The 25,943-nt window shown below is 42.4% G+C and overlaps 2 protein-coding genes across 2 annotated transcripts; one reads left to right on the top strand and one right to left on the bottom strand.

Moving 5' to 3' along the window:
* Window positions 1-1,087: 1,087 nt before the first annotated feature.
* ndufaf5 (NADH:ubiquinone oxidoreductase complex assembly factor 5) lies at window positions 1,088-13,613 on the bottom strand. The gene is made up of 11 exons (XM_024396677.2): window positions 13,168-13,613; window positions 13,026-13,066; window positions 12,824-12,887; window positions 12,342-12,389; window positions 12,022-12,125; window positions 11,854-11,893; window positions 11,478-11,675; window positions 11,248-11,308; window positions 10,986-11,069; window positions 1,633-1,715; window positions 1,088-1,546 (listed from the first exon to the last, which is right to left on the bottom strand). The coding sequence occupies exons 1-11, from the start codon at window positions 13,492-13,494 to the stop codon at window positions 1,460-1,462; spliced, it is 1,137 nt and encodes a 378-aa protein (XP_024252445.1). The 5' UTR covers window positions 13,495-13,613; the 3' UTR covers window positions 1,088-1,459.
* A 292-nt stretch (window positions 13,614-13,905) lies between these two features.
* LOC112230392 (ESF1 homolog) lies at window positions 13,906-25,922 on the top strand. Its single transcript, XM_024396681.1, is given in 17 exon segments — window positions 13,906-13,990; window positions 17,844-18,292; window positions 19,724-20,061; window positions 20,179-20,292; window positions 20,407-20,437; window positions 20,440-20,515; window positions 20,607-20,759; window positions 22,823-22,931; window positions 23,356-23,524; window positions 23,766-23,933; window positions 24,152-24,279; window positions 24,356-24,446; window positions 24,571-24,656; window positions 24,809-24,952; window positions 25,246-25,309; window positions 25,312-25,381; window positions 25,383-25,922. Coding segments are annotated over 16 exon segments (2,319 nt in total). The 5' UTR covers window positions 13,906-13,990; window positions 17,844-17,868; the 3' UTR covers window positions 25,537-25,922.
* The last annotated feature ends 21 nt before the right edge of the window (window positions 25,923-25,943 follow it).

Genomic DNA, 25,943 nt, shown 5'->3' with positions numbered 1-25,943 from the left:
ATTGGGTTCGATGTGTGCTTGGGGTTATTGTCTTGCTTGAAGATCCACTCCCAAGTATGAGCCTCCTGGCAGAGGCAAGGTTTTGGGTAAAATGTCCTGGACAGTTCATGATGCCGTAGACCTTAAACAAGGGCCTCAGGACCAGTGGTAGCAAAATAGCCCCATAACATCAAAATGCACCACCATATTTTCCGTAGGTATGGCATGTTCTTCTGTTTTTCAACGTCAAACCCACAACTGGTGTGTGTGGCCAAAGAGCTCCATTTTCATACCATCTGACCATAGCACCGGTTGCAATCAAATCGTATGTCACATGTGCCGAATACAACAGGGGTAGACCTTACCGTGCAATGCTTACCAACAATGCAGTTCAAGAATAGTTAAGAAAAGATTTACTTAAAGTAAAAGTAGCACAAAATAATAACGAGGCTATATACAGGGGGTACCGGTACCGAGTCAATGTGCTGGGGTACAGGTTAGTCGAGGTCATTTGTACATGTAGGTAGGGTTGAAGTGACTATGCATAGATAATAAACAGGGAGTAGCAGCAGTGTAAAAACAAAGGGGGGGTTGTCAATGTAATAGTCCAGTGGCCATTTGATTAATTGTTCAGCAGGCTTATGGCTTGGGGGTAGAAGCTGTTAAGGAGCCTTTTGCCCTGCGGTAGCAGAGAGACCAGTCTATGACTTGGGTAACTGGAGTCTTTGACAATTTGTTGTGCCTTCATCTGACACGGCCTAGTATATATGTCCTGGATGGCAGGAAGCTTGGCCCCAGTGATGTACTGGGCTGTACGCACTACACTCTGTAGCGCCTTACGGTCAGATGCCCAGCAGTTGCCATACCAGGCTGTGATGCAACGGGGCAGGATGCTCTCGCTGGTCCAAATACCAATGCCGTTTATCAAACTCCAGGTGGTGCTATGGTCAGATGACATGAAAATAGAGCTCTTTGACCACGCACACCAGTGGTGGGTTTGGCATTTGAGTCCAATATGTTAATATTTTGAATTCCACTTCTGACAAACAGCATTACCTTCAGATGTAAATACTGTATAAACAGTATACATACAGTTCATCAGACAAAGTGGAGATTTATATCATTGCATTTATTTTAAGAACACGAAGCATGGTAAGACAGGAACACAAGACACTAAATAATAAATGTAATGTCGAACTGTATGCATTTGCTATTAATGGGTGAGAAACTAATTCTGTCATACAGCATGCATATCAGTCACTTAAAACACACAGTGTTGTAGCCTTTCTCAATCACTGTCTGGCTTACCCTGAATCTGTGTTGATTAGTATCAGTGAAAAAGTGACATCTGACATGTCATTGAGTGGACATCTCTCGGGAACCAGTCACCTATCTACTTTAGTCGTTCGCCAATACCTTCATTGGGGAACTTACCCCATACTTTAATTTTCTTTATGCAATGGCTGCAGATGTTTTTTTTCTACGACTTGTCTTTAGTTGATGGCTGGCCGATCTTCGAGAGGTCCCCAAAAGACACATTCGCAGAGCCTCTTTTAGCTGGTTTCGCCTGCCAAGAACAAAACAGCATTCAACATCTTCACCATTGTCATTTACATAATATTTCTGCAAATGTAATTTGCGAAGATCACACACCTGTGAGTCATGAGGCTTCCAACCAATCATGTAGAGGATCTCAAATGTTGCAGGAACAGACCCATTCTCACTCCCATACATCTCTGAGGGAAATCAATCAAATACAGTATCAGCATCTAAAGCAGGGGACAGGCTGGGTTTACAACTGGCACTGGAGAGCTGCTGATTGTGCATGGTTTTGTTCCAAGCCTGCGCTAAACACACCCGATTCATCTGCTCGAGATTTGTTGAATCAGGTGTGTTTGTGCTGGGCTGGAGCAAACACTGCACCCAGTAGCTTTCCAGGACCAGAGTTGGTGATCACTTCTCTAAAGCAGAAGTTTGATAAGTTACTTCTGCTTGGGGATGGATAGAAATGTACAGAATGGGTACCTAGAGGAAAATGGGGGAGGGTCATGCTTTTTCAATTTCAGTCAAGGGGAGGGTTTAGTGTTTTTATTTTACTAGTCCAGGGGAGGGTAATGTAATTGATGAAATGACAATATTTCTCAGGGTTTTAGAATCAGTGGAGTATTAGGCTATATATCGATGTGTGCCCGATGCCACCCCTCATCTCTGATTCTCTGCTGTGTGCGCAATATCAAGTGCGCCTACAGGCTATTTAGTACGGTCTCAATCAAATAATCCATAGCCTATAGGCTACAAAGAGCATGCTCGAAAAGCACAGAAACAGAGAGCTGCTGGGAAGGTGTATATAAAAGGAGAACCGGAGTTCAACTGATAATTCTATAATTGACTTTATTAAAAATCAAAATGTTTCTTGCCCATAATGTAGGCCTATTTATCAGAGTTATCGACCTCACAATAAGCCAGGTACGAGTAACCTACATTGTGGTGCTGAAATTTGAAGCAGCAGCCGGGGCACTATTAATCGGAAATGGACAGCTCATGGTGATGAAAATAGGCAAATTCGAGTAGGCATAATTCATTTCAACATCTTCATTTTATTTACACTTCACTAACAGGGCTTTGTGTTGGAGCCTATTTATTCCTATTTAAGAAATAATTGGGAGGCCTACCTGTTTAACGGACAAAATTAGGTTATTGGCTGCTATATCGATAGATTTGTTTGGTCAATTCCTCCACCCATCCGTGCGCTCTTTGAATAGCCTACCGCCGTGTCAGTGAAGGGGTGTTAAGTTAAAACGACTCGAATTGAGGTATGAGAAGGTATGAGAAGGTATGACATAGGCATACTTGTTATTAAAGTAAATGGAAAAAAAGCATAGGCTTTTTACCTTGTTAGATTAAGATTTTGAAGAAAACAAAACAGACCCGATCTATAAACAGGGCTTTGGCATTACATATACACACACACACACAGTTGAAGTTGGAAGTTTACATACACTTAGGTTGGAGTCATAATAACTCGTAACTATAGTCTTTGGCAAGTCGGTTTGGACATCTACTTTGTGCATGACAAGTCATTTTTCCAACAATTGTTTACAGACACAATGAAATAATCTATCACAATTCCAGTGGGTCAGAAGTTTACATACACTAAGTTGACTGTACATTTAAACAGCTTGGAAAATTCCCTAAATTTATGTCATGGCTTTAGAAGCTTCTGATAGGCTAATTGAAATATTTTCAGTCAATTGGAGGTGTACCTGTAGATGTATTTCAAGGCCTACCTTCAAACTCAGTGCCTCTTTGCTTAAAATCATGGGGAAATCAGCCAACACTTTATTTTGTAGACCTCCACAAGGCTGGTTCATCTTTGGAAGCAGTTTCCAAACACCTGAAGGTACCACGTTCATCTGTACAAAGAGTACGCAAGTATAGACACCATGGGACCACACAGCCGTCATTCCGCTCAGGAAGGAGACACGTTCTGTCTCCTAGAGATTAATGTACTTTGGTGCGAAAAGTGCAAATCAATCCCAGAACAACAGCAAAGGACCTTGTGAAGATGCTGGAGAAAACAGGTACAAAATTATCTATATCCACATAACCTGAAAGGCAGCTCAGCAAGGAAGAAGACACTGCTCCAAAACGCCATAAAAAAGCCAGACTACAGTTTGCAACTGCATATGGAGACAAATATTGTACTTTTTGGAGAAATGTCCTCTGGTCTGATGGAACAAAAATAGAAATGTTTGGCCACAATGACCATCGTTATGTTTTGGGGCGGCAAGGTAGCCTAGTGGTTAGAGCGTTGGGCTAGTAACCGAAAGGGTGCAAGTTCGAATCCCCTAAAAATGTTTGGAGGAAAAAGGGGGAGGCTTGCAAGCCGAAGAACACCATCCCAACCATGAAGCACAGGGTTGGCAGCATCATGTTGTGGGGGTGCTTTGCTGCAGGAGGGACTGGTGCACTTCACAAAATAGATGGCATAATGAGGCCGGAATATTATGTGGATATATTGAAGCAACATCTCAAGACATCAGTCAGGAAGTTAAAGCTTGGTCGCAAATGGGTCTTCCAAATGGACAATGACTCCAAGCATATTTCCAAAGTTGTGGCAAAAAGGTATTGGAGTAGTCATCACAAAGCCCTGACCTCAATCCTATAGAAAATTTGTGGGCAGAACTGAAAAAGCGTGTGCGAGCAAGGAGGCCAAAATTCACCCAACTTATTGTGGGAAGCTTGTGGAAGGCTACTTGAAATGTTTGAACCAAGTTCAACAATTTAAAGGCAACGCTACCAAATACTATGTAAACTTCTGACCTACTGGGAATGTGATGAAAGAAATCAAATCTGAAATAAATGTGACATTTCACATTCTTAAAATAAAGTGGTGATCCACTTGAAGGATTAAATGTCAGGAATTGTGAAAAACCGAGTTTAAATGTATTTGGCTAAGGTGTAGTCAAACTTCCGACTTCAACTAGATGTTGGAACATTGCTGCGAGGATTTGCTTCCATTCAGCCGCAAGCGCATTACCGAGATCGGGCACTGATGTTGGGCGATCCTGGCTTGCAGTTGGTGTTCCAATTCATCCCAAAGGTGGTTGAGGTCAGGGCGATATATCACTTCTGTATGGACCTCGCGTTGTACATGGGCGCATTATCATGCTGAAACAAGCAAGGACCTTCCCCAAACTGTTGCCACAAATTTGGAAAGAATTGTCTAGAATGTCACTGTATGCTGTAGCGTTCAGATTTCCCTTCACTGGAACTAAGGGACCTAGCCCGAACCATGAAAAACAGCCCAGACCAGTATTCCTCCTCCACCAAACTTTACAGTTGGCACTATGCATTCAGGCAGTTGGCATTTTCCTGGCATCCGCCAAACCCAGATTCTTCCGTCGAACTACCAGATGGTGAAGCGTGATTCATCACTACAGAGAACGCATTTCAACTGTTCCAGAATCCAATTCGCTGTGAGCGCTTATGCACTCTGCGGTCCCATTGAGAGCTTGTGTCTTATCACTTCGCTGCAGAGCCGTTGTTGCTTCTAGACGTTTCCACTTCACAATATCAGCACTTACAGTTGTCGGGGACAGCTCTAGCAGGGCAGGAATGTGACGGACTGACTTGTTGGAAAGGTGGCATCCTATGACGTTGAAAGTCAGAGCTCTTAAGTATGGGCCATTCTACTGCCAATGTTTGTCTATGGAGATTGCATGGCAGTTTGCTCGATTTTATACATCAGTCAGCAACAGTTGTGGCTGAAAAAGCCTAATGCACTAATTTTAAGGAGTGTCCACATACTTTTGGTCATGTAGTGTTTGATATATATAAAATCAGTGCATTCGGGAAGTATTCAGAAACCTTCCCTTTTCCATATATTGTTTCATTACAGCCTTGTTCTAAAATGTATTTTAAATTATTTTTAACTCCTCCAATCTACACACAATACCCCATAATGACAGTGAACAGGTTTTTATACATTTTTGTACATTATACATAAAGTGAAATTCCTTATTTACATAAGTATTCAGACCCTTTGCTATGAGACTCAAAATTGAGCTCAGGTGCATCCTGTTTACATTGATTATCCTTTAAATGTTTGTACAACTTGATTGGAGTCCACCTGTGGTAAATTCAATTGATTGGGTATGATTTAGAAAGGCGCACACACCTGTCTATATACCTGACACTGCATGTCAGAGCAAAAACAAATCCATGAGGGTGAAGGAATTGTCCGTAGAGCTCCGAGACAGGATTGAGCCGAGGCACAGATCTGGGGAAGGGAACCAAAACATTTCTGCAGCATTGAAGGTCCAAGAACACATTGGCCTCCATTCTTAAAATGGAAGAAGTTTGGAACCACCAAGACTTTTCCTGGAGCTGGCTGGCAGGCCAAACTGAGCAAGAACCTGACGGAGGCCAAGGTGACCAAGAACCCAATGGTCACTCTGACAGAGCTCCAGAGTTCCTCTGTGGAGATAGGAGAACCTTCCAGAAGGATAACCTTCCAGAAGGATAACCATCTCTGCAGCACTCCACCAATCAGGCCTTTATGGTAGAGTGGCCTGAAGAAAGCTACTCCTCAGTAAAAGGCACATGACAGTCCACTTGGAGTTTGTCTAAAGGCACCTAAAGACCCTCAAACCATGAGAAACAAGATTCTCTGGTCTGATAAAACCAAGATTAAACTCTTTGGCCTGAATGTCAAGTGTCGCGTCTGGAGGAAACCTGGCACTATGCCTACGGTGAAGCATGGTAGTGACAGCATCATGCTGTGGGGATGTTTTTCAGTGGCAGGGACTGGGAGTCTAGTCAGGATCGAGGGAAAGATGAACAGCCCTCCCGCGTGGCGCAGTGGTCTAAGGCACAGCATCGAAGTGCTTGAGGCGTCACTACAGACCCAGGTTTGATCCCAGGCTGTGTCACAACCGGCCATACGGCGGCGCACAATTGGCCCAGCGGCGCACCCTGTAGGCCGTTTCATTGTTTTTGGTAATCAAGCCTATCACGGTAGTGTCATCTGCAAACTTGATGATTGAGTTGGAGGCGTGCATGGCCACGCTGTCATAAGTGAACAGGGAGTACAGGAGAGGGCTGAGAACGCACCCTTGTGAGGACCCAGTGTTGAGGATCAGCGGGGTGGAGATGTTTCCTACCTTCACCACCTGGGGGCGACCCGTCAAAGTCCAGGACCCAGTTGCACAGGGCGGGGTCGAGACCCAGGATCTTGAGATTAATGACGAGTTTGGAGGGTGGTATAGTGTCAAATGCTGAGCTGTAATCGATGAACAGCATTCTTACATATGTATTCCTCTTGTCCAGATGGATTAGGGCAGTGTGATTGCGACTGCGTCGTCTGTGGACCTATTGGGGCGGGAAGCAAACTGGAGTGGGTCTAGGGTGTCAGGTAGGGTGGAGGTGATATGATCCTTGACTAGTCTCTCAAAGCACTTCATGATGACGGAAGTGAGTGCTACGGGGCGATAGCCGTTTAGCTCAGTTACCTTAGGTTTCTTGGGAACAGGAACAATGGTGGCCCTCTTGAAACATGTGGGAACAGCAGACTGGGATAGGGATTGATTGAATATGTCTGTAAACACACCAGCCAGCTGGTCTCCGCATGCTCTGAGGATGCGGCTAGGGATGCAGTCTGCGCCTGCAGCCTTGTGAGGGTTAACACGTTTAAACGTTTTACTCACGTTGGCCGCGGTGAAGGAGAGCCCGCAGGATCTGGCTGTGTCAGTGGCACTGTATTGTCCTCAAAGCGAGCAAAGAAGTTGTTTAATATGTCCGCGACGGGGCTAGTTTTCTTTTTGTAATCCGTGATTGACTGTAGACCCTGCCACATACGTCTCGTGTCTGAGCCATTGAATTGCGATTCTACTTTGTCTCTATACTGACGCTTGTTTGATTGCCTTGCGTAGGGAATAGCTACACTGTTTGTATTTGGTCATGTTTCCGGTCGCCTTGCCATGATTAAAAGCATTGGTTCCCGCTTTCAGTTTTGTGCGAATGCTGCCATCAATCCACGGTTTCTGGTTTGGGAAGGTTTTAATAGTCACCATGGGTACATCACCGATGCACTTAACAGGGATAGGACTGGGACTGATGAATCCTCTTTCCGATTGTTTGGGGCATCCGGAAAAAAGTTTGTCCAGAGAAGACAAGGTGAGCGCTACCGTCAGTCCTGTGTCATGTTGCAATCTACTGCAAAGATAACCTGCAGAGTTCTGTATTACTTTCTAAGTCTGTACCCAAACAATTTGAGCTTCTACTTCTAAAAATTCACCTTTCCAGAAACAAGTCTCTCACTGTTGCCGCTTGCTATAGACCTCCCTCTACCCCCAGCTGTGCCCTCGATACTATATGTGAACTGATTGCCCCCCCCATCTATCTTCTGAGCTTGTGCTACTAGGTGACCTAAACTGGGAGATGCTTAACACCCCGGTCATCCTACAAACTAAGCTTGATGCCCTCAATCTCACACAAATTATCAATGAACCTACCAGGTACAACCCCAAATCAGTAAACACGGGCACCCTCATAGATGTCATCCTAACTAATTCTCCCTCCAAATACACCTCTGCTGTTTTCAATCAAGTTCTCAGCGATCACTGCCTCATTGCCTGCATCCGTAATGGGTCTGCGACCAAACGACCACCCCTCATCACTGTCAAACGCTCCCTGAAACACTTCTGCGAGCAGGCCTTTCTAATCGACCTGGCCGGGGGTATCCTGGAATGACATTGACCTCATCCCGTCAGTAGATGATGCCTGGCTATTCTTTAAAAGTGCCTTCCTCACCATCTTAAATAAGCATGCCCCTCAAAAAATTTAGAACTAGGAATAGATATAGTCCTTGGTTCATGCCAGACCTGTCTGCCCTTGAACAGCACAAAAACATCCTGTGGCGTTCTGCATTAGCACCGAATAGCCCCTGTGATATGCAACTTTTCAGGGAAGTTAGGAACAAATATACACAGGCAGATAAGGTCTTCAAAGGTCTTCGAAAGCCAAGTTAACAAACAGATTACTGACCATTTCGAATCCCACCATACCTCCTCCGCTATGCAATCTGGTTTCAGACCTGGTCATGGGTGCACCTCAGCCATGCTCAAGGTTCTAAACGGCATCATAACCGCCATCGATAAGAGACATTACTGTGCAGCCGTATTCATCGACAAGGCCAAGGCTTTCGACTGTAAATCACAACATTCTTATTGGCAGACTCGACAGCCTTGGTTTCTCAAATGATTGCCTCGCCTGGTTTACCAACTACTTCTCTGATAGAGCTCAGTGTGTCAAATCGGAGGGCCTGTTGTCTGGACCTCTGACAGTCTCTATGGGTGTGCCACAGGGTACAATTCTCGGTCCGACTCTCTTTTCTGTATACATCAATGATGTTGCTCTTGCTGCTGGTGATTCTCTGATCCACCTCTGCGCAGACGACACCATTCTGTATACTTCTGGCCCCTCCTTGGACATCGTGTTAACTAACCTCCAGACGAGCTTCAATGCAATACAACTCTCCTTCCATGGCCTCCAACTGCTCTTAAACGCAAGTAAAACTAAATGCATGCTTTTCAATCGTTCGCTGCCCACACCTGCTCGCCCGTCCAGCATCACTACTCTGGACGGCTCTGACTTAGAATACGTGGACAACTACAAATACCTGGGTGTCTGGTTAGACTGTAAACTCTCCTTCCAGACTCACATTAAGCATCTCCAATCCAAAATTAAATCTAGAATCGGCTTCCTATATCGCAACAAAGCATCCTTCACTCATGCTGCCAAACATACCCTTGTAAAACTGACCATCCTACCGATCCTCGACTTCGGTGATGTCATCTATAAAATAGCCTCTAACACTCTACTCAACAAACTGGATGCAGTCTATCACAGTGCCATCCGTTTTGTCACCAAAGCCCCATATACACTACCCACCATTGCGACCTGTACGCTCTCGTTGGTTGGCCCTCGCTTCATACTCGTCGCCAAACCCACTGGCTACAGGTTATCTACAAGTCTCTGCTAGGTAAAGCCCCGCCTTATCTCAGCTCACTGGTCACCATAGCAGCACCCACTCGTAGCACTCGCTCCAGCAGGTATATCTCACTGGTCACCCCCAAAGCCAATTCCTCCTTTGGTCGTCTTTCCTTCCAGTTCTCTGCTGCCCATGACTGGAACGAATGGCAAAACTCTGAAGCGGGAGACTCACATCTCCCTCACTAGCTTTAAGCACCAGCTGTCAGAGCAGTTTACAGATCACTGCACCTGTACTTAGCCTATCTGTAAACAGCTCATCTATCTACCTACCTAACTCATCCCCATACTGGTATTTATTTATTTTGCTCCTTTGCACCCCAGTATCTCTACCTGCACATTCATCTTCTGCCGATCTACCATTCCAGTGTTTAATTGCTATATTGTAATTACTTCGCCACCATGGCCTATTTATTTCCTTAACTTACCTCATTTGCACTCACTGTATATAGACGTTTTGTTTTCTTTTGTTCTACTGTATTATTGACTGCATGTTTTGTTTATTCCATGTGTAACTCTGTGTTGTATATTGCTATGCTTTATCTTGGCCAGGTCGCAGTTGCAAATGAGAACTTGTTCAACTAGCCTACCTGGTTAAATAAAGGTGAAATAAATACAATGCCAACAGTAAAGCATCCTGAGACCATTCCTGTGTGGGGTTGCTTCTCAGCCAAGGGAGTGGGCTCACTCACAATTTTGCCTAAGAACACAGCCATGAATAAAGAATGGTACCAACACATCCTCCGAGGGCAACTTCTCCCAACCATTCAGGAACAGTTTGGTGACAAACAATGCCTTTTCCAGCATTATGGAGCACCTTGCCATAAGGCTAAAGTGATAACTAAGTGGCTCGGGGAACAAAACATCAATATTTTGGGTCCATGGCCAGGAAACTCCCCAGACCCATTGAGAACTTGTGGTCAACCCACAAGAGGTGGGTGGACAAACAAAAACCCACAAATTCTGACAAACTCCAAGCATTGATTATGCAAGAATGGGCTGCCATCAGTCAGGATGTGGCCAAGAAGTTAATTGACAGCATGCCAGGGCGGATTGCAGAGGTCTTGAAAAAGAAGGGTCAACACTGCAAATATTGACTCTTTGCATCAACTTCATGTAATTGTCAATAAAAGCCTTTGACAATTATACTTCAGTATTCCATAGTAACATCTGACAAAAATATCTAAAGATACTGAAGCAGCAAACATTGTGGAAATTAATATTTGTGTCATTCTTAATTTCCTGTTTTAGTTTCTGTCTATAGGCTGGGAGCAACAAAATGGAATCATGGTCAGATTTGCCGAAAGGAGGGCGAGGGGGGGCTTTGTATGCAACGCGGAAGTTAGAGTAGCAATGATCCAGAATGCTGCCAGCCCGGAACAGTATGTATGGATGATAATAATAGTAATCAATGGTTTCATTTCAAATATGTATTTATCTAATATGTAGCTCACCTTGGTAGATTGCAGCTGCAGCTAAAATGGTGTCTCTGTGCAACATGGACTTCCTGTTCCAAGCGCAGTTGCTCTCCCCCATACCTGGAGAGTTGAGACAATGGTGAAAACTCAGCATTCAGGCACTAAACATTATTCAACTGCCTGTCCTATGAGCCTATACCTATGAGAAGATGAATAGAAACAATCCAACTATAAAAACTCAGTATGAACAAAAAGCACAGATCTACAACAGTATAACTACAGTATACAGTAGGCCTACCTTGCAGGTCACTCATGACCTCAAGTATCCCAGGATAGAGCACTTGAATTTCATCAATGTCCTACAGAAAACAAAATGTAATATAAATCGCTTGCCTCAAACACAAATATTGCGGCATCATTATAATTTCTAGCTAATCGCTAGATTCACAGCCAGAACCACAGAATTAAATAGAACACTCGTATTAGACTATATTGTAAATCTATGGCTATGGACACCCAAGGCCTCACCACTGTCAGCATACTGAAGCCTGCCTGGCCCAGCAAGTTGCCCAGGTCTGTGACGGCCGTGTAGGGGGACACGTGGGGGGAGAACCCCCCTTCCCGCTCGAGCTCAGCCAGCTGCAGGGAGCAGCGCAGCTCATACAGGGTCTCCCCGCCCACCATGGCCCCAATGAACACCCCATCTGGCTTCAGGACCTGGTTGATCTTTGGGAAGGGAGAGGGATTATAATGACAGCACAGTGATACAGACGGAAGAACCAGGATTGTTGTAATCCTGAATCCTATGCGTAATTATGTTATAAGAAGGTAACGTATTTGGAAAAACAGCCGGCAATAGACAAAGTACAGATGTAAAAAAGAATAATATGAGGCTGTCAGTTACCTGTCTCAAGGCTCCAGGGAGATCATTGATCCAGTGTAGGCTAAACAGGAGAAACATACAGTACTAGATCATTTTGTGTTGCAAGCAAGCCATACTAAACCCTGGGGAATATGACTCGGAGGGCTCAAATCGAATATTATGTCAGAATCATCTACAGGGCCAAATCACCTCAAGCTGCTGACCACCAGATCAAATGTGTTTTCTTTAAAGGGTAGAAACTCTTCATCGGCCATGACACAGTGGGTAGGGATCTCACTTCGTCTTGTGTTTCTCTGAGGAGCGAGAAGAGCGTTAGATCATCCAGAAAAAAAAAAAAAAGTCCCTCCCCTCCATAACATGCCTCTGATTTTACAGGATATTCCATCAATCTATTGATCTATAGTTAGTGGTTTCTGCTCATAAACACAATCATTCCACTTAGACTATGGGTGTTCTAACAGAATTACATATTATAATTCCTATTAGTAATTTAATTGGATATAACTCACCAAAGACTTTTCTGAGATATCAGTTAAGAAGAGCTGCTCAACTACTTCCTGAAAATGGAAGCACAATTCAATATTCAGAAAGCCATTCATCTTGTGAGTTGACGTTTTCCCTACCTTAAAGGGACAATCTACATCCATTTTGGACTTATAAATGTATGTTATGTGCCCATTGATTCTTGACGAATACAGCTAATAAATGCCTCATAAGCTTTGTTCTGTTGTACCCCATCAGAACCCAAAACATTTAAAAGCTTATTTTACTATAATGTTTGTCAACAAAGTAAATGTAAACAAACATGATATAGCCTTAAAACATGGTTAAAACTATAATTTTGATATCATGGATATATTGCATAGCTCTGTCTATGAATTTGAGAGTGGTTACATTTCTACAGCCTCCAACTTTCTACCGAAACGTGTGGGGAATGCTGTTATTGTTTCAAATGCTCCCCGCCTGTTTATGAACAACCATTGAAGGCTACCTTGTGCAAATGCTCAGCAATGTGACTTTTCCCACAGCCAATGTCCAATGCCAAAGGAAATGTCCTGTGAAAATAAGCCCAAAATGTCAGCAAAATGCACACCCTCACATGCACAAATATAAACTTTAATTTCAACAACAGTGCCATGAATGTGACAATTTTCATACACTATGTCTATGCATCACAACTTCTGTTGCCTTACCTTGCAATGTCATAGACCCTGTCTGCAACTCTGCTTCCAACCTGCAAATGAATATGAACAGTACCATAACACATACATTTCCTTGGATAAAAGAGAGCTAGGATAAGACTAAATATATCATACAAATACAGCTACAGTATACCTCATCTCTCAGATAGTCATATTTGTCACTGTCTTGTAGCGATGCAGCCCATTTCTTCTGTCTCCTCTTCATAGTCCTGTCAAATACATTCATTGTACCTCCAGCCCTGCCTGACAACTGCCTCTGAATTTCAGTCCATTGAGAACACCGAATTTTAGAAGACAGCTCTCTCACCGGTGGAAACATTGAATGAGCTGTCATGGCATTTCTTTGCGAATGAGCTGCATCATGTTGTTGAGGGACCAGCAATCTAATGCTGCCTTTTTTCAAGACTCTCCGGCAGACACAACTACCATTGAGAAAACGACTACCTATTGCATTGTTCATTTTTACAAATTGTTTACCGACTAACGCGCTAATATGTAGCAAACCATTGCATAACAAATAAATGTTTGGTGTGTTCTTCCAGTCAACCACATTGAATGACCTCGACACAGTGGACAAACATAAAACATGGAACTGTTTTTTCCTCGTTTGATAGAAAACGTGGAACTGGATTTCAGTCTGTTCCCTCGCTTTACCGCCTCTTCTTGTTGTAAAGGCTAATGCATATAGTGCGGATTTCATTTTAAAGCTCAAATGATACATTTATATTGGTAAATGTATTTATTGAATTTGAATACATGATGTATTGAATATGTACTGAATTGTGGTTTTGTACTGCCTGGCTTGCCTTATGTATTGAATATGGACTGAACTGTGGTTTGGTACTGCCTGGCTTGCCGTATGCAAAAAGGGGTGGGACAAGAAAAAGGTCACGAAAGTGGTGCATGTTGGGAGAACACGTGGATAGCGGTACAATTTAATCGCAAAAGTTGTTTTGGTAAGTCTCTATTCACCAAAATATTTTTGCACGCTTTATCTCTGCCAAATATTTCTCCGTTTACACTTTGAATCGTGTACTTTATGCTAACTTGCAGCTCTTGGAATGGCCCTCCTCAAGTGTTGTTTACATGTCTGACTCATGTATCTAACGTGTTAGCTTGCTTACTAACCCATGCAATAAAACACTCACTTGTTAGAATAGTATGCGCCCAGGGCAATATTGCACTGTGGTGCAGTGTACCTACTACGACTAATAGAGAGTAGGAATTAGCTTATGTCCCGAGTGGCGCAGCGGTCTAAGGCACTGCATCTCAGTGCAAGTTGCGTCACTACAGTCCCTGTAGTGCACATAAAGAATGATAGAGGCCTCTAGTGGCCAAAAGGTCATTTTTAGCATGGGAAGCACCGTTGAGGGCTTCCACCATTTTAATGTAGTCAACTGGGTGGGACTTCCAACTTCATTGGCTGATCCCTCCTGATGATCCGGTTGGAGGCATGTTCAACTGTGTCATCGGAAGAGATCAGCCAATCGTGAAGAAGAAATTTGACCTTTTTAAAGTTGAGATGACCACAATGGGGTGGCAGGTAGCCTAGTGGTTAGAGCATTGGGCCAGTAACTGTAAAGGTTGCTGGATCAAATCCCCGAGCTGACAAGGTAAAAAATCTTTCATGCTCCTGAACAAGGCAGTTAACCCACTGTTCCCAGGTAGGCTGTCATTGTAAATAAAAATGTGTCCTTAACTGACTAGCTTAGTTAAATAAAACATGTTACAATGGCTCTGTCACAGATGCTATAATGTAGGGCGTTCACTTGCTGCTGTACAATGTAGAGAAAAACGAGGCAATTCAAGAGGTTGTACGAAATTAATGTCAAAATGTGGTTTTCTTTGCCCTATGTCATTAATCATTATTACAATTGCTCGGCCTCCGACTGCAAGGCACTACAGAGGCTAATGCGTATGGTCCAGTACATCACTGGGGCCAAGCTTCCTGCCATCCAGGACCTCAGTACCAGGTGGTGTCAGAGGAAGGCCTTAAAAATTGCCAGACCCCAGCCGTCCTAGTCATAGACAGTTCTCTCTGCCACCGTACTGGAAACGGTACTGGAGCGCCAAGTCTAGGTCTAAAAGGCTCCTTAACAGATTCTGCCCCCCAAGCCGTGAGACTCCTGAACAGACAATAAAATGGCTACCCTGACTATTTGCATTGTCCCCCCCTCCCCATCCACATTTATTATGTATGCATAGTCATTTTACCTCTACCTACATGTACATATTCTCTCAATTACCTCGACTAACCTGTGCCCCCGGCACATTGACTCAGTACCGGTTGTCCCTGTATATAGGCTTGCTGCTGTTATTCTATTGTTTCTCTTTAATTCATTTTTATGTAATTACTTTTTTACTTCAGTTTATTATAGTAAATACTTTTACACTTATTTTTCTTAACCGCATTGTTGGTTAAGGGCTTGTAAGCATTTCACTGTAAGGTTGTATTCGGCACATTTGATTGTTTGCTACAATATTATAACCTTAATATACTTGTGTTGATCAAATAAGAACGTTAATTTGCTGGGACCGTTGCTAGTTTAGACTGTGCCACGCTTGGTTGTATCTCTTCCATATTTGGTGTTGTGAGGTGGTACTATTTGCAGGTATTTCCACTGGTTGGACAAATCAAAGTCAACTTGATACATTTTCTCCTCCAGATCCTTGGCTTTCATTGTCTATAACTGGGATCAATCTATGTTGAGAGGGGCTGTTTCTATGGCGATTTTAAAGGGAAAGACTCAAATACACAATGAAAACAGGAACAGATTGTTGTTGTGGAGGGTGGATTTTGAAATTCAGTCTTCAATCTTTGTAAATAAATATATATTTAGTCCCTACTTAGTTTTGTATTCAGTGGATTTTGTTTTTAAAAAGCCCATGTTTACACTCACGAACCTGCAGCCACTAGTTAGCTTGTGAGTTGACGTTCGAAATTAGTGCCGTTCTGCCACGGCGCAGCGCCACAGAGTTCTATTGATCAGTGACCACTTTTTGATCATGCCTGTGATAACATTCCATTCACTCTAAACATGCTAAATTCTCTGAGAAAATCATCTGTAACTTTGGAACCATATATGGTAGAAACATGACTTGTTTTTTCTGACATAAATTTCTATTGAATGGACACTTATATAAACATTGATTGAATCAATCATATTATGGGTGAACACCCTATATAGTGGCACAGATATAAAGATGAGTCCTATCTGTAACGGTTTTCTAGTGGTGATGAAGGAGAGTCGGACCAAACTGCAGCGTGTCGATTGAGATTCATGTTTAATAAAATAAAGAAACACGAACACTACACAAAACAATAAACGTAATCGAAACCGAAACAGCCTATCTAGTGCAAACTAACCGAGAGTACACATAGGACACTAAGGACAATCACCCACGACAAACTCAAAGAATATGGCTGCCTAAATATGGTTCCCAATCAGAGACAACGATAAGCACCTGCCTCTGATTGAGAACCACTCCAGACAGCCATAGACTTTGCTAGATAACCCACTAAGCTACAATCCCAATACCACCACCAAAACCCCAAGACAAACACACCACAATTACAAAAACCCCATGCCACACCCTGGCCTGACCAAATACATAAAGATAAACACAAAATACTTTGACCAGGGCGTGACACTATCTATCTCTGTGGGGGTGTTAAACTCATTCTATGGGCTTATCATTGTTAAAGTTTTAAATATGTGTTTATTACTTTTATTATTTCATTCTCTTCTCATTTTGACCTGCACTGTTGGAGCTCGGAGCTTAAGAATTTCACTATACCCTGCAATTACATCTGCGACCCTGTGCACGTGACTAATAAACTCATCTAATCTAGGGTCTGATGGTTTTTGCTAATGTTCTTTACTAATCAATTACCTTAATTCATCAATCAAGTACAGGGAGGTGCAAAAACCAGCAGACGCTCAGCCCTCTGTGGCTTGAGTTTAACAGTGACCTAGGAGCAATTCCATGGTAACAGAATTGCGTTGAGACTTTGGTATATATTTTTCACTTCAAAATGTATACCAAACAAAAACCATTTGATTTTAAAAGTTTAACAAATCATAGAACTCTGTGCACAAGGACAACTTCCACTGAACATTTTACAAGAACAACTGTGTAGATTCAAAGTTTGGTAACAGAATAAAACTGAGGAAGATTTTAATGCAATTCTGTTACCAAACTTTGCATCTGCAAAATGTTTTCAGTAAATGTTTTTATTTTTTTATTGTGTAAATTGTTCAAAGTAGTCATTGTGCATAGTTTATGCTTTGAAATCAATGTTTTTTTGTTTAGCATACACTTTAAAGTGAAAAATAGGAGACTCCGCATAATTCTGTTACCATGGAATTGTCCCTAGCTAGTTACTTTCATTTTTTTTTTGGTGGATATCAATAGACTGGAGCAAATCTACCACCTCTTACTGTAGTTAGAGTAGCTCGCTAGAGATGTAACATTTATGCGCTTCAAAAGTAAATAGCGGTAGACTGCATTACTAGCTTCTGATCTGCAATATTGAATACTTCTATTCAGTTCAGTTTGGACATCAACAGATCTGCATAATCAGAATTGAGTACTGAGCAAAATAATTGCTCTAATAAGCTTACATGTGAGGTAGGCTGTTCTTGGTTGTTACGACAAGTATGATCATATTAGTAAGTAAGAGAGTAGTGTGTATGTAGAAATGATAATAACTCATGTTGTTTTCTTTCTTAATCTCTAATCTTGTGCAACATTACCTTCCATGTTATCTAATAACTTCCATTGACAAACTGTCTGTCCTCTTTACAGATACTCCGACGACGACTTAGTCATCATGGATTCCAAAAAGGGCCAAAGCGGCGATGACCGCTTCCAAAAAGTGAAAAGGGACCCCCGCTTCTGGGAAATGCCAGAGAAAGAGCACATAATCAAGATTGACAAGCGCTTCCAGTCGATGTTCCACGACGATCGCGTCAAGCTCAAGTACACGGTCGACAAACGCGGCCGACCCATCAACCACACCTCCTCCGAGGACCTGAAACGTTTCTACAATCTCTCTGACTCTGAGGAGGAAAAGGAGGATGGAAAGGATAAAGAGAAGAAAAAGAAGACACAAGCAAAGTTGGACACTGGGGAGAGAGAGGATAAGGTAGTGGATGAGCCCCAAAAGCCTCTGAAGAAAGGAAAAGATTCACAGTCCATAAAGAGTGGACCTAAAGGAGACCAGCCTATCAGAGGAGTCAGATTGTGTGAGGAGGGTAAAGTAGAAGAGGGGACCTTATTGTATGACCTTATGACCCATAACATCAATTACACCTCAGGGCCCCTGCTAAAGCAAATGCGTTAAAAACAAATGTTTCAAGTTTTATTGTCACATGCACAAGTACAGTGAAATGCCTTTCTTGAAAGCTCTTTCCCAACAATGCAGTAATCAATATCAGTTGCACTATAAAGTAAAGTAGAACAAAAGCACACAAGAAATAAGAAGAAGAGTACAAGAAAGTTATATATATATATATACAGGGTAAGTGCCAATACCATATTTACAATGTCCAGGGGTAGATATAGATCCCTTTCTGTGTTTACAAACATTGCCGCAGGAGGACGATGCGCGCAAGTTGGTGGCAGAACAAGGGGGAGCTCTTATTGAACACTGGCAAAAAAACTCTATTTACATGTTGCTTATGAGTGCATTTCACACTACTTTTGGATTGTAATTGGATTTTATAAGGCTTCTATGAACGTCCCGCTTAATATAATGTTTGTGCCATCATCGCAAATCAACTGCATTATACTTTTAAAAAAGACTTCAACTAGTAAAATGGCTCTTTGGCTAGCTGTTGCTACAGCCTATATCAATGAGCCTTAGCATTCTAGCAAACAACTGCTGCATCCCAAATTGTTATTTTCCAAAGAACACAACCAAATATAATCTTAGTGAATGTTCATGCAAGAATCAAAACATCATTGTAAGAGTATGAGAACCCCAAAAAGTTATTTTTGTTAAGAATACGTAAATCTAAGCTATGTTGAGTGGGAGCAGATGTCGATGGCTGCCGTGCGCATCTGTCCGTGACATCAAAAGGGTCTATGTATAGATATAAGGGGACTAGGCATCAGGATATATCATTAACAGAGTAGCAGAAGCAGCGTATATGATGATTGTATGTGAGTCAGTATGAAGGTGTGTGCGTGTTATGTTTGTGTGAGCAAATAAAGTATGTGTGTTGGAGTGTGAGTATGTATAGTCCTGTGGGTGTGCGTAGTCAGTACAAAAAAAAATGTATTAACATTGGGCGATGAGTTGGATTGAAGACCTGCATTAAGATATAGCTCTAGAGATGATGATGATGGTTTTTCCTTTGACATGCTTGCTCGGTCCTAGCAAAGCTGCTGCTGCAGCCAAGTGGAGACTTTATACAGTTAATTCGGAAAGTATTCACACCCCTTCCCTTTTTCCACATTTTGTTACGTTACAGCCTTATTCTTAAAATGGATTAAATAAAAAATCCTCATCAATCTACACAAAATTCCCCATAATGACAAAGTGAAAACAGGTTTTCAGAAATCGTTGCGAATGTATAAAAAACAAAACAGAAACACCTTATTTTTATATACAGTATATGCTCATACAATCTATGCATTGTTTTGAAGTTTGTTGCTGCCATCAATACATGCTGTTTTTACAGATGACGAAGAGGAAGATGACAAGGTGCATCACATTGAGGGGGACGATGTGGACCAGGCGGCCAGCATCTCAGACGGCAGTGAGGATGACGAAGATGATGACGAAGATGAAGCAGATGTGGAGAGTGACATGGAGAGCGGCTCCGAGGACGAGTCCGGTTCAGAGTTAGACGAGGACAGTGACGGCAGCTGGCCAGATCTGGCCAGGGGGAAAGGCAATGTGGAGACTAGCTCGGACGAGGACGAAGATAATGACGTGGAGGCCATCTTGAAAGGCGAGGAGGAGGAGATCCAGCACGACTGGGGCGAGCTGTGCAAGGACGCGCCGCGGAGCGAGGAGGTGAGTTCTAAGGCTGTGTCTCAATTGTCCAGAGGGACTTCTTCTACTCATTTCCTTTCATCTAAAATGGCATAAGAAATTGCATGTTCCAATGTTGTCGTTTTTTTTCTACAACAGGTAACCCAAAGGCTTGCCGTGTGTAACATGGATTGGGACCGGATGAAAGCCAAGGACCTGCTGGCTCTGTTTAACTCCTTCAAGCCTAAAGGAGGGGTTGTGCTCTCTGTGAAGGTAAGGCTCCATTAATTTGTCTGCTGGCTGTCACTCAATTATGATGGATGTGACACTGCTTCCCCAGACCAAGTCACAAATGTTGTGTATGTTTAACACTGTGTGTTTGTTTAGATCTACCCCTCAGAGTTTGGGAAGGAACGGGTCAGCAGGAACAGACCAAGGGTCCCCTGGAGCTGATGACCCTGCCGGAGGATCCGGACAAAGACACAGAGGAGGAGAAGTATGATCTAGCTACCCCATTAACACTTCCCTATCCTCCCTGTATTGTTCAACCAAAAATGAACCAGAGAATTGGTGTGTGTGTATTGTAGGATTTACAGAGAGAAGATGCGGGACTACCAGTTCAAGCGGCTAAAGTACTACTATGCGGTGGTGGAGTGCGAATCGCTCGACACAGCCGCTAAAATCTACCAGGAGTGTGACAGTTTTGAGTACGAGAGCAGCTGCTCTATCCTGGACCTCCGGTGAGGAAATAGACAGACACTCATTTATACTGAAGTGTACACTGGAGGAACATGTGTTCAATTAAAGTGTAATAGAATGTACTGTATAACTTGATAACGTAAAGCATGGTAATGGAGATGTCCTCAAAAGAGGTGGATGTATACAACACCATATCAATACATAGAATAAAATAATAGCATACATAGTAGAGGTCGACCGATTATGATTTTTCAATACCGATTATTGGAGGACCCAAAAAAGCCGATACCGATTAATCGGACTATTTTTAAAATACTTTTTATTTATTTGTAATAATGACAATTATAACAATACTGAATGAACACTTATTTTAACTTAATATAATACATCAATTAAAATCAATTTAGCCTCAAATAAATAATGAAACATGTTCAATTTGGTTTAAATAATGCAAAAACAGTGTTGGAGAAGAAACTAAAAGTGCAATATGAGCTAATGTTTCAGTTCCTTGCTCAGAACATGAGAACATATGAAAGCTGGTGGTTCCTTTTAACATGAGTCTTCAATATTCCCAGGTAAGAAGTTTTAGGTTGTAGTTATTATAGGAATTATAGGACTATTTCTCTCTATACCATTTGTATTTCATTAACCTTTGACTATTGGATGTTCTTATAGGCACTTTAGTATTGCCAGTGTAACAGTATAGCTTCCGCTCCTACCTGGGCTCGAACCAGGAACACATCGACAATAGCCACCCTCGAAGCAGCATTACCCATGCAGAGCAAGGGGAACAACTACTCCAAGTCTCAGAGCGAGTGACGTTTGAAACGCTATTAGCGCCCACCCCGCTAACTAGCTATCCATTTCACATCGGTTACACCAGCCTAATCTCGGGAGTTGATAGGCTTGAAGTCATAAACAGCGCAATGCTTGAAGCACAGCGAAGAGCTGCTGGCAAAATACACGAAAGTGCTGTTTGAATGAATGCTTACGAGCCTGCTGCTGCCTACCACCGCTCAGTCAGACTGCTCTATCAAATCATAGACCTAGTTATAACATAATAACACACAGAAATACGAGCCTTAGGTAATTTAATATGGTCGAATCCGGAAACTATCATCTCGAAAAGAAGACGTTTATTCTTTCAGTGAAATACGTAACCGTTCCGTATTTTATCTAACGGCTGGCATCCATAAGTCTAAATATTCCTGTTACATTGCACAACCTTCAATGTTATGTCATAAGTACGTACATTTCTGGCAAATTAGGCGGCCCAAACTGTTGCATATACACTGACTCTTCGTGCAATGAACGCAAGAGAAGTGACACAATTTCACCTGGTTAATATTGCCTGCTAACCTGGATTTCTTTTAGCTAAATATGCAGGTTTAAAAATATATACTTCTGTGTATTGATTTTAAGAAAGGCATTGATGTTTATGGTTAGGTACACATTGCAGCACGATCCGCATCGATTATATGCAACGCAGGACACTAGATAAACTAGTAATATCATCAACCATGTGTAGTTAACTATTGATTATGATTGATTTGTTTTTTATAAGAAGTTTAATGCTAGCTAGCAACTTAGCTTGGCTTACTGCATTCGCGTGACAGGCAGGCTCCTCGTGGAGTGCAATGTAATCAGGTGGTTAGAGACTAGTTAACTGTAAGGTTGCAATATTGAATCCCCTGAGCTGACAAGGTAAAAATCTGTTGTTCTGCCCCTGAATGAGGCAGTTAACCCACAGTTCGTTCCTAGGCCATCATTGAAAATAAGAATGTGGTCTAAACTGACTTGCCTAGTTAAATAAATATTAAATAAAGGTGTAAAAAAAAATGTTCGGCCAAAATGGTGTCCAAAAATACCGATTTCCGATTGTTGTGAAAACTTCCGATTAATCGGTCGACCTCTAATACATAGTGATGAATCTCAACATTTCTTAATATATTGCCAGTATATCATTGTACATCAAGGTATTGCACACGCTAACTACTTAGCATGATACCATTATCTGTGCTGCTAGTTCATTCTAAACATTAGGATGATGCTATACTCCCATGCTAACTGTTGTGGTGGTCCCTCCTCCCTTCCGTGGGAACAGGTTTATCCCTGATGATGTGACGTTCGACGAGGAGCCAAAGGACTTGGCCACAGACGTGGACCTGTCTGCCTACACCCCCAAGCTCTTCACCTCCACAGCAAGCAGCCACGTCAAAGGTTAGGCACACTTCGTCTTATAAACTCTTATGGTCATAGCATTAATTCCTCCATGGTCGGTCCCAGGCTTACCATGTGTCAGGTGGATGGATTATCTTGGCAAAGTAGAAATGCTCACTAACAAGTATGTAAACAAATTTTTGCCAAAAATGTTAGTGAAATATGGAACATTTATGGGATCTTTTTTTTCAGCTCATGAAACATGGGACCAACACTTTACATGTTGCGTTTTATATTTTTGTTCAGAATAAATAGGTATGAATTGTTCAGATTGAAATTAGTAGATCAATTTTCTTGTGCAGAATTTTGGGATCTCGTACATTTCCCCCAAGTCCTATCAGCTTCTTTACTTGAGAAAGGACTCTAGTTATTTCAGGATGTTTACATTTCTGACTTATTGTGTGTTTTCCACCCCAGGTGGAGTTGACCTGGGACGAGACGGACCACGAGCGTGTCACTGCCATGAACAGGAAGTTCAACAAGGACGAGCTGCTGCAGATGGATTTTAACGCCTACCTGGCCTCCTCCAGCGACGATGATGATGAGGATGGAGTGGAGATGGAGAAGGAAGAGGAGCTTCCAGAGGGTAAGAAGAAAAAGTGAAGTGATTGAAGTGATTTTGATTTGTTTTTCTAGAATACCTTTCTAACTGTATACCTGAAGAACAAAACATCACTTAAAGGTTATTTTTCTTTGTGCTGGTAGATTATTGCCCCTGAGGAAAATCACTATTACTGTAATTTAAAGGAGAGATGTTATTTAACTTGTTTTTATGTATATTGCATATGTTTGTTGCATTGACTTTTATCTCCCCTTTGGTCACCTAGTTAAACAGCCAGAAGAGGCCAGCAAGGAGGTGGAGAAGGAGGCCAGGAAAGGGAAGCAGAGCAGTGGCAAGCAGATAGAGAAATACAGAGAGATGCCGAAGAGCATCCAGGAGAAAGACAAGAAGAAGGAGGACAAAGGCATGGAGATGGAGATCACATGGGTGCCAGGTAGGGCCAAAATATATATTTTTTCCCTGTGTCAGATCAACTTTTTCATTGTCAGTAGTGCAACTTTCCATTATGGCAGTGCGACTTTTCCCCATATGTCAGAACGACTTTTTCCTTCTGTCGGCTAGTGTGACTGACTCTTGTCAGTACAAATTGCATTTAGTTGGCACAACCAACCACTAAGCAGCCTCATAATGCCACCATCTTCCTCACCTCAGGACTGAAGGAGACAACTGAACAGTTGGTGAAGAAGAAGCTAGAAGGAAAGGACAAGCTGACACCCTGGGAAGAGTTCATTGAGAAGAAAAAGGACAAGAAAAAGCAGAAGATGACCAAAGGAAAGCATGTGAGATCACTAGATTAAAGATTGTTAAGTCTCACACACACTGTACTGGAGAGTGACAGACTTTTCTTTCCTTCAGGAATCAGATGATTCGGACCTCAGTGACGATGCGCTTCCTCCAGACGTTGACTTTGATGACCCCTTCTTTGCTGAAGAGCTTGGTTCTACAGGTGAGTTGTGTCATGAATCATACTTAATCAGTTGCCACATTTACTCAAGTGCACCGGTAAAACGTATCACAATATGCTTTTCTGAATGATTTGACCATGACTTGTTTTTTTCCTCATCTCCCAGATCTGAAAAAGAAAGCAAAGAGCAAGAAAAACAAAAAGGTGGAGGAGAGGACACCTGAAGAGAAGGAGGAGTTGGAGAAACAAAAGGTAGGTGTCAATGACGTGTTGTTGACAGGATTCTTTTACACTAATGCAATGGACTTAATACTGTTACTGGTATTCAGAACTCTGCACATTACATTTTGTGAGAAGATGTCTAGACACGGTTTGTGAGTAAGCTAATCAAAATGAACCCACAGGCTGAGATGGCCCTGCTCATGGACGACGACAAGCACAAACACTTCAACTACGACAAGATCGTAGATAAGCAGAACCTGAGCAAAAAGAAGAGGAAGAAGCTTCTGAAGAAGGACAACACGAGTCTGGAGGAGGATGACTTCCAGGTCGGAGCAGCCTTTTGGTTTCTTTTCATGGCAAAGAAATAGCTTGTATTTTGACTTGTTTCCTACCATTGTTTCCCATTGACATCAATGAATGATTTCGTAAAAGTCTCAAATCAGAAGCTTCATGAATACACATTGATATTGATATGGGATTTAGGTTGAATAAGGTGGAATTGGTACACATACAACTTTGCATACCATTTTCCTGTGGCACAATTGGCTTTACGGTCAAGGCTTTTTTGTAGACTTCAATGAAATCTCAACCCCCCCAATCCCTTCTCTCTGACTGACAGGTGGACGTGAAGGACCCTCGTTTCCAAGCCATGTTTACCTCCCACCTCTACAACTTAGACCTGTCCGACCGGGCTACAAGAAGACCAAGGCCACCCAGAGCATCCAGGTCGAGAAGCAGCGCCTCAGGGAGGAGCGCCAGCGCGACCAGGACAAGGCGCTCAGGAGCGAAGAAACAATTGCCAGTGGCTGAAGCCACCAAGAAAATGGACCCCGGACTGTCCATGCTTATCAAGTCTATTAAGAACAAAACAGAGCAGTTTCAAGCACGAAAGAAACAGAAGACAATGTAGGCCTCTTTAACTGGACTATTGGGGACTACGTTTCTGGGTGAAAAGCTATAGACTGCAGCCTTACGCTATCTCTTTGTGTTGAAGCGACTGTTGGTGTGTGTGAGAGAGAGGCCTGAGACAAGCCTTGCCCACTTTTATTTTGAACTATCACTCTACAAGAGGCCTAATCAGGAACACGAAGTTGAAGATAGTTTGAATGTGTAATATGCTAATTAACATTGAGACACTTGTATAAAACATGTTCTGGGGGACTGCCAACAGTAAATGGTGGTTTCATGGATCTCTGAATAGTATTTTTTACTCTTGCTCTAAATTATACAATCCTGCTCTATAGCCCCAGTCTGAGCCCTTAAAAATACTTATATATTAAAAGACACTTCACACAATTTTACAGAACTGGTTCATTT

The sequence above is a fragment of the Oncorhynchus tshawytscha genome, linkage group LG32 (genome assembly GCF_018296145.1).
Source record: "Oncorhynchus tshawytscha isolate Ot180627B linkage group LG32, Otsh_v2.0, whole genome shotgun sequence".
Lineage (NCBI taxonomy): Eukaryota > Metazoa > Chordata > Actinopteri > Salmoniformes > Salmonidae > Oncorhynchus > Oncorhynchus tshawytscha.
This window is presented reverse-complemented; position numbering and strand designations above follow the sequence as displayed.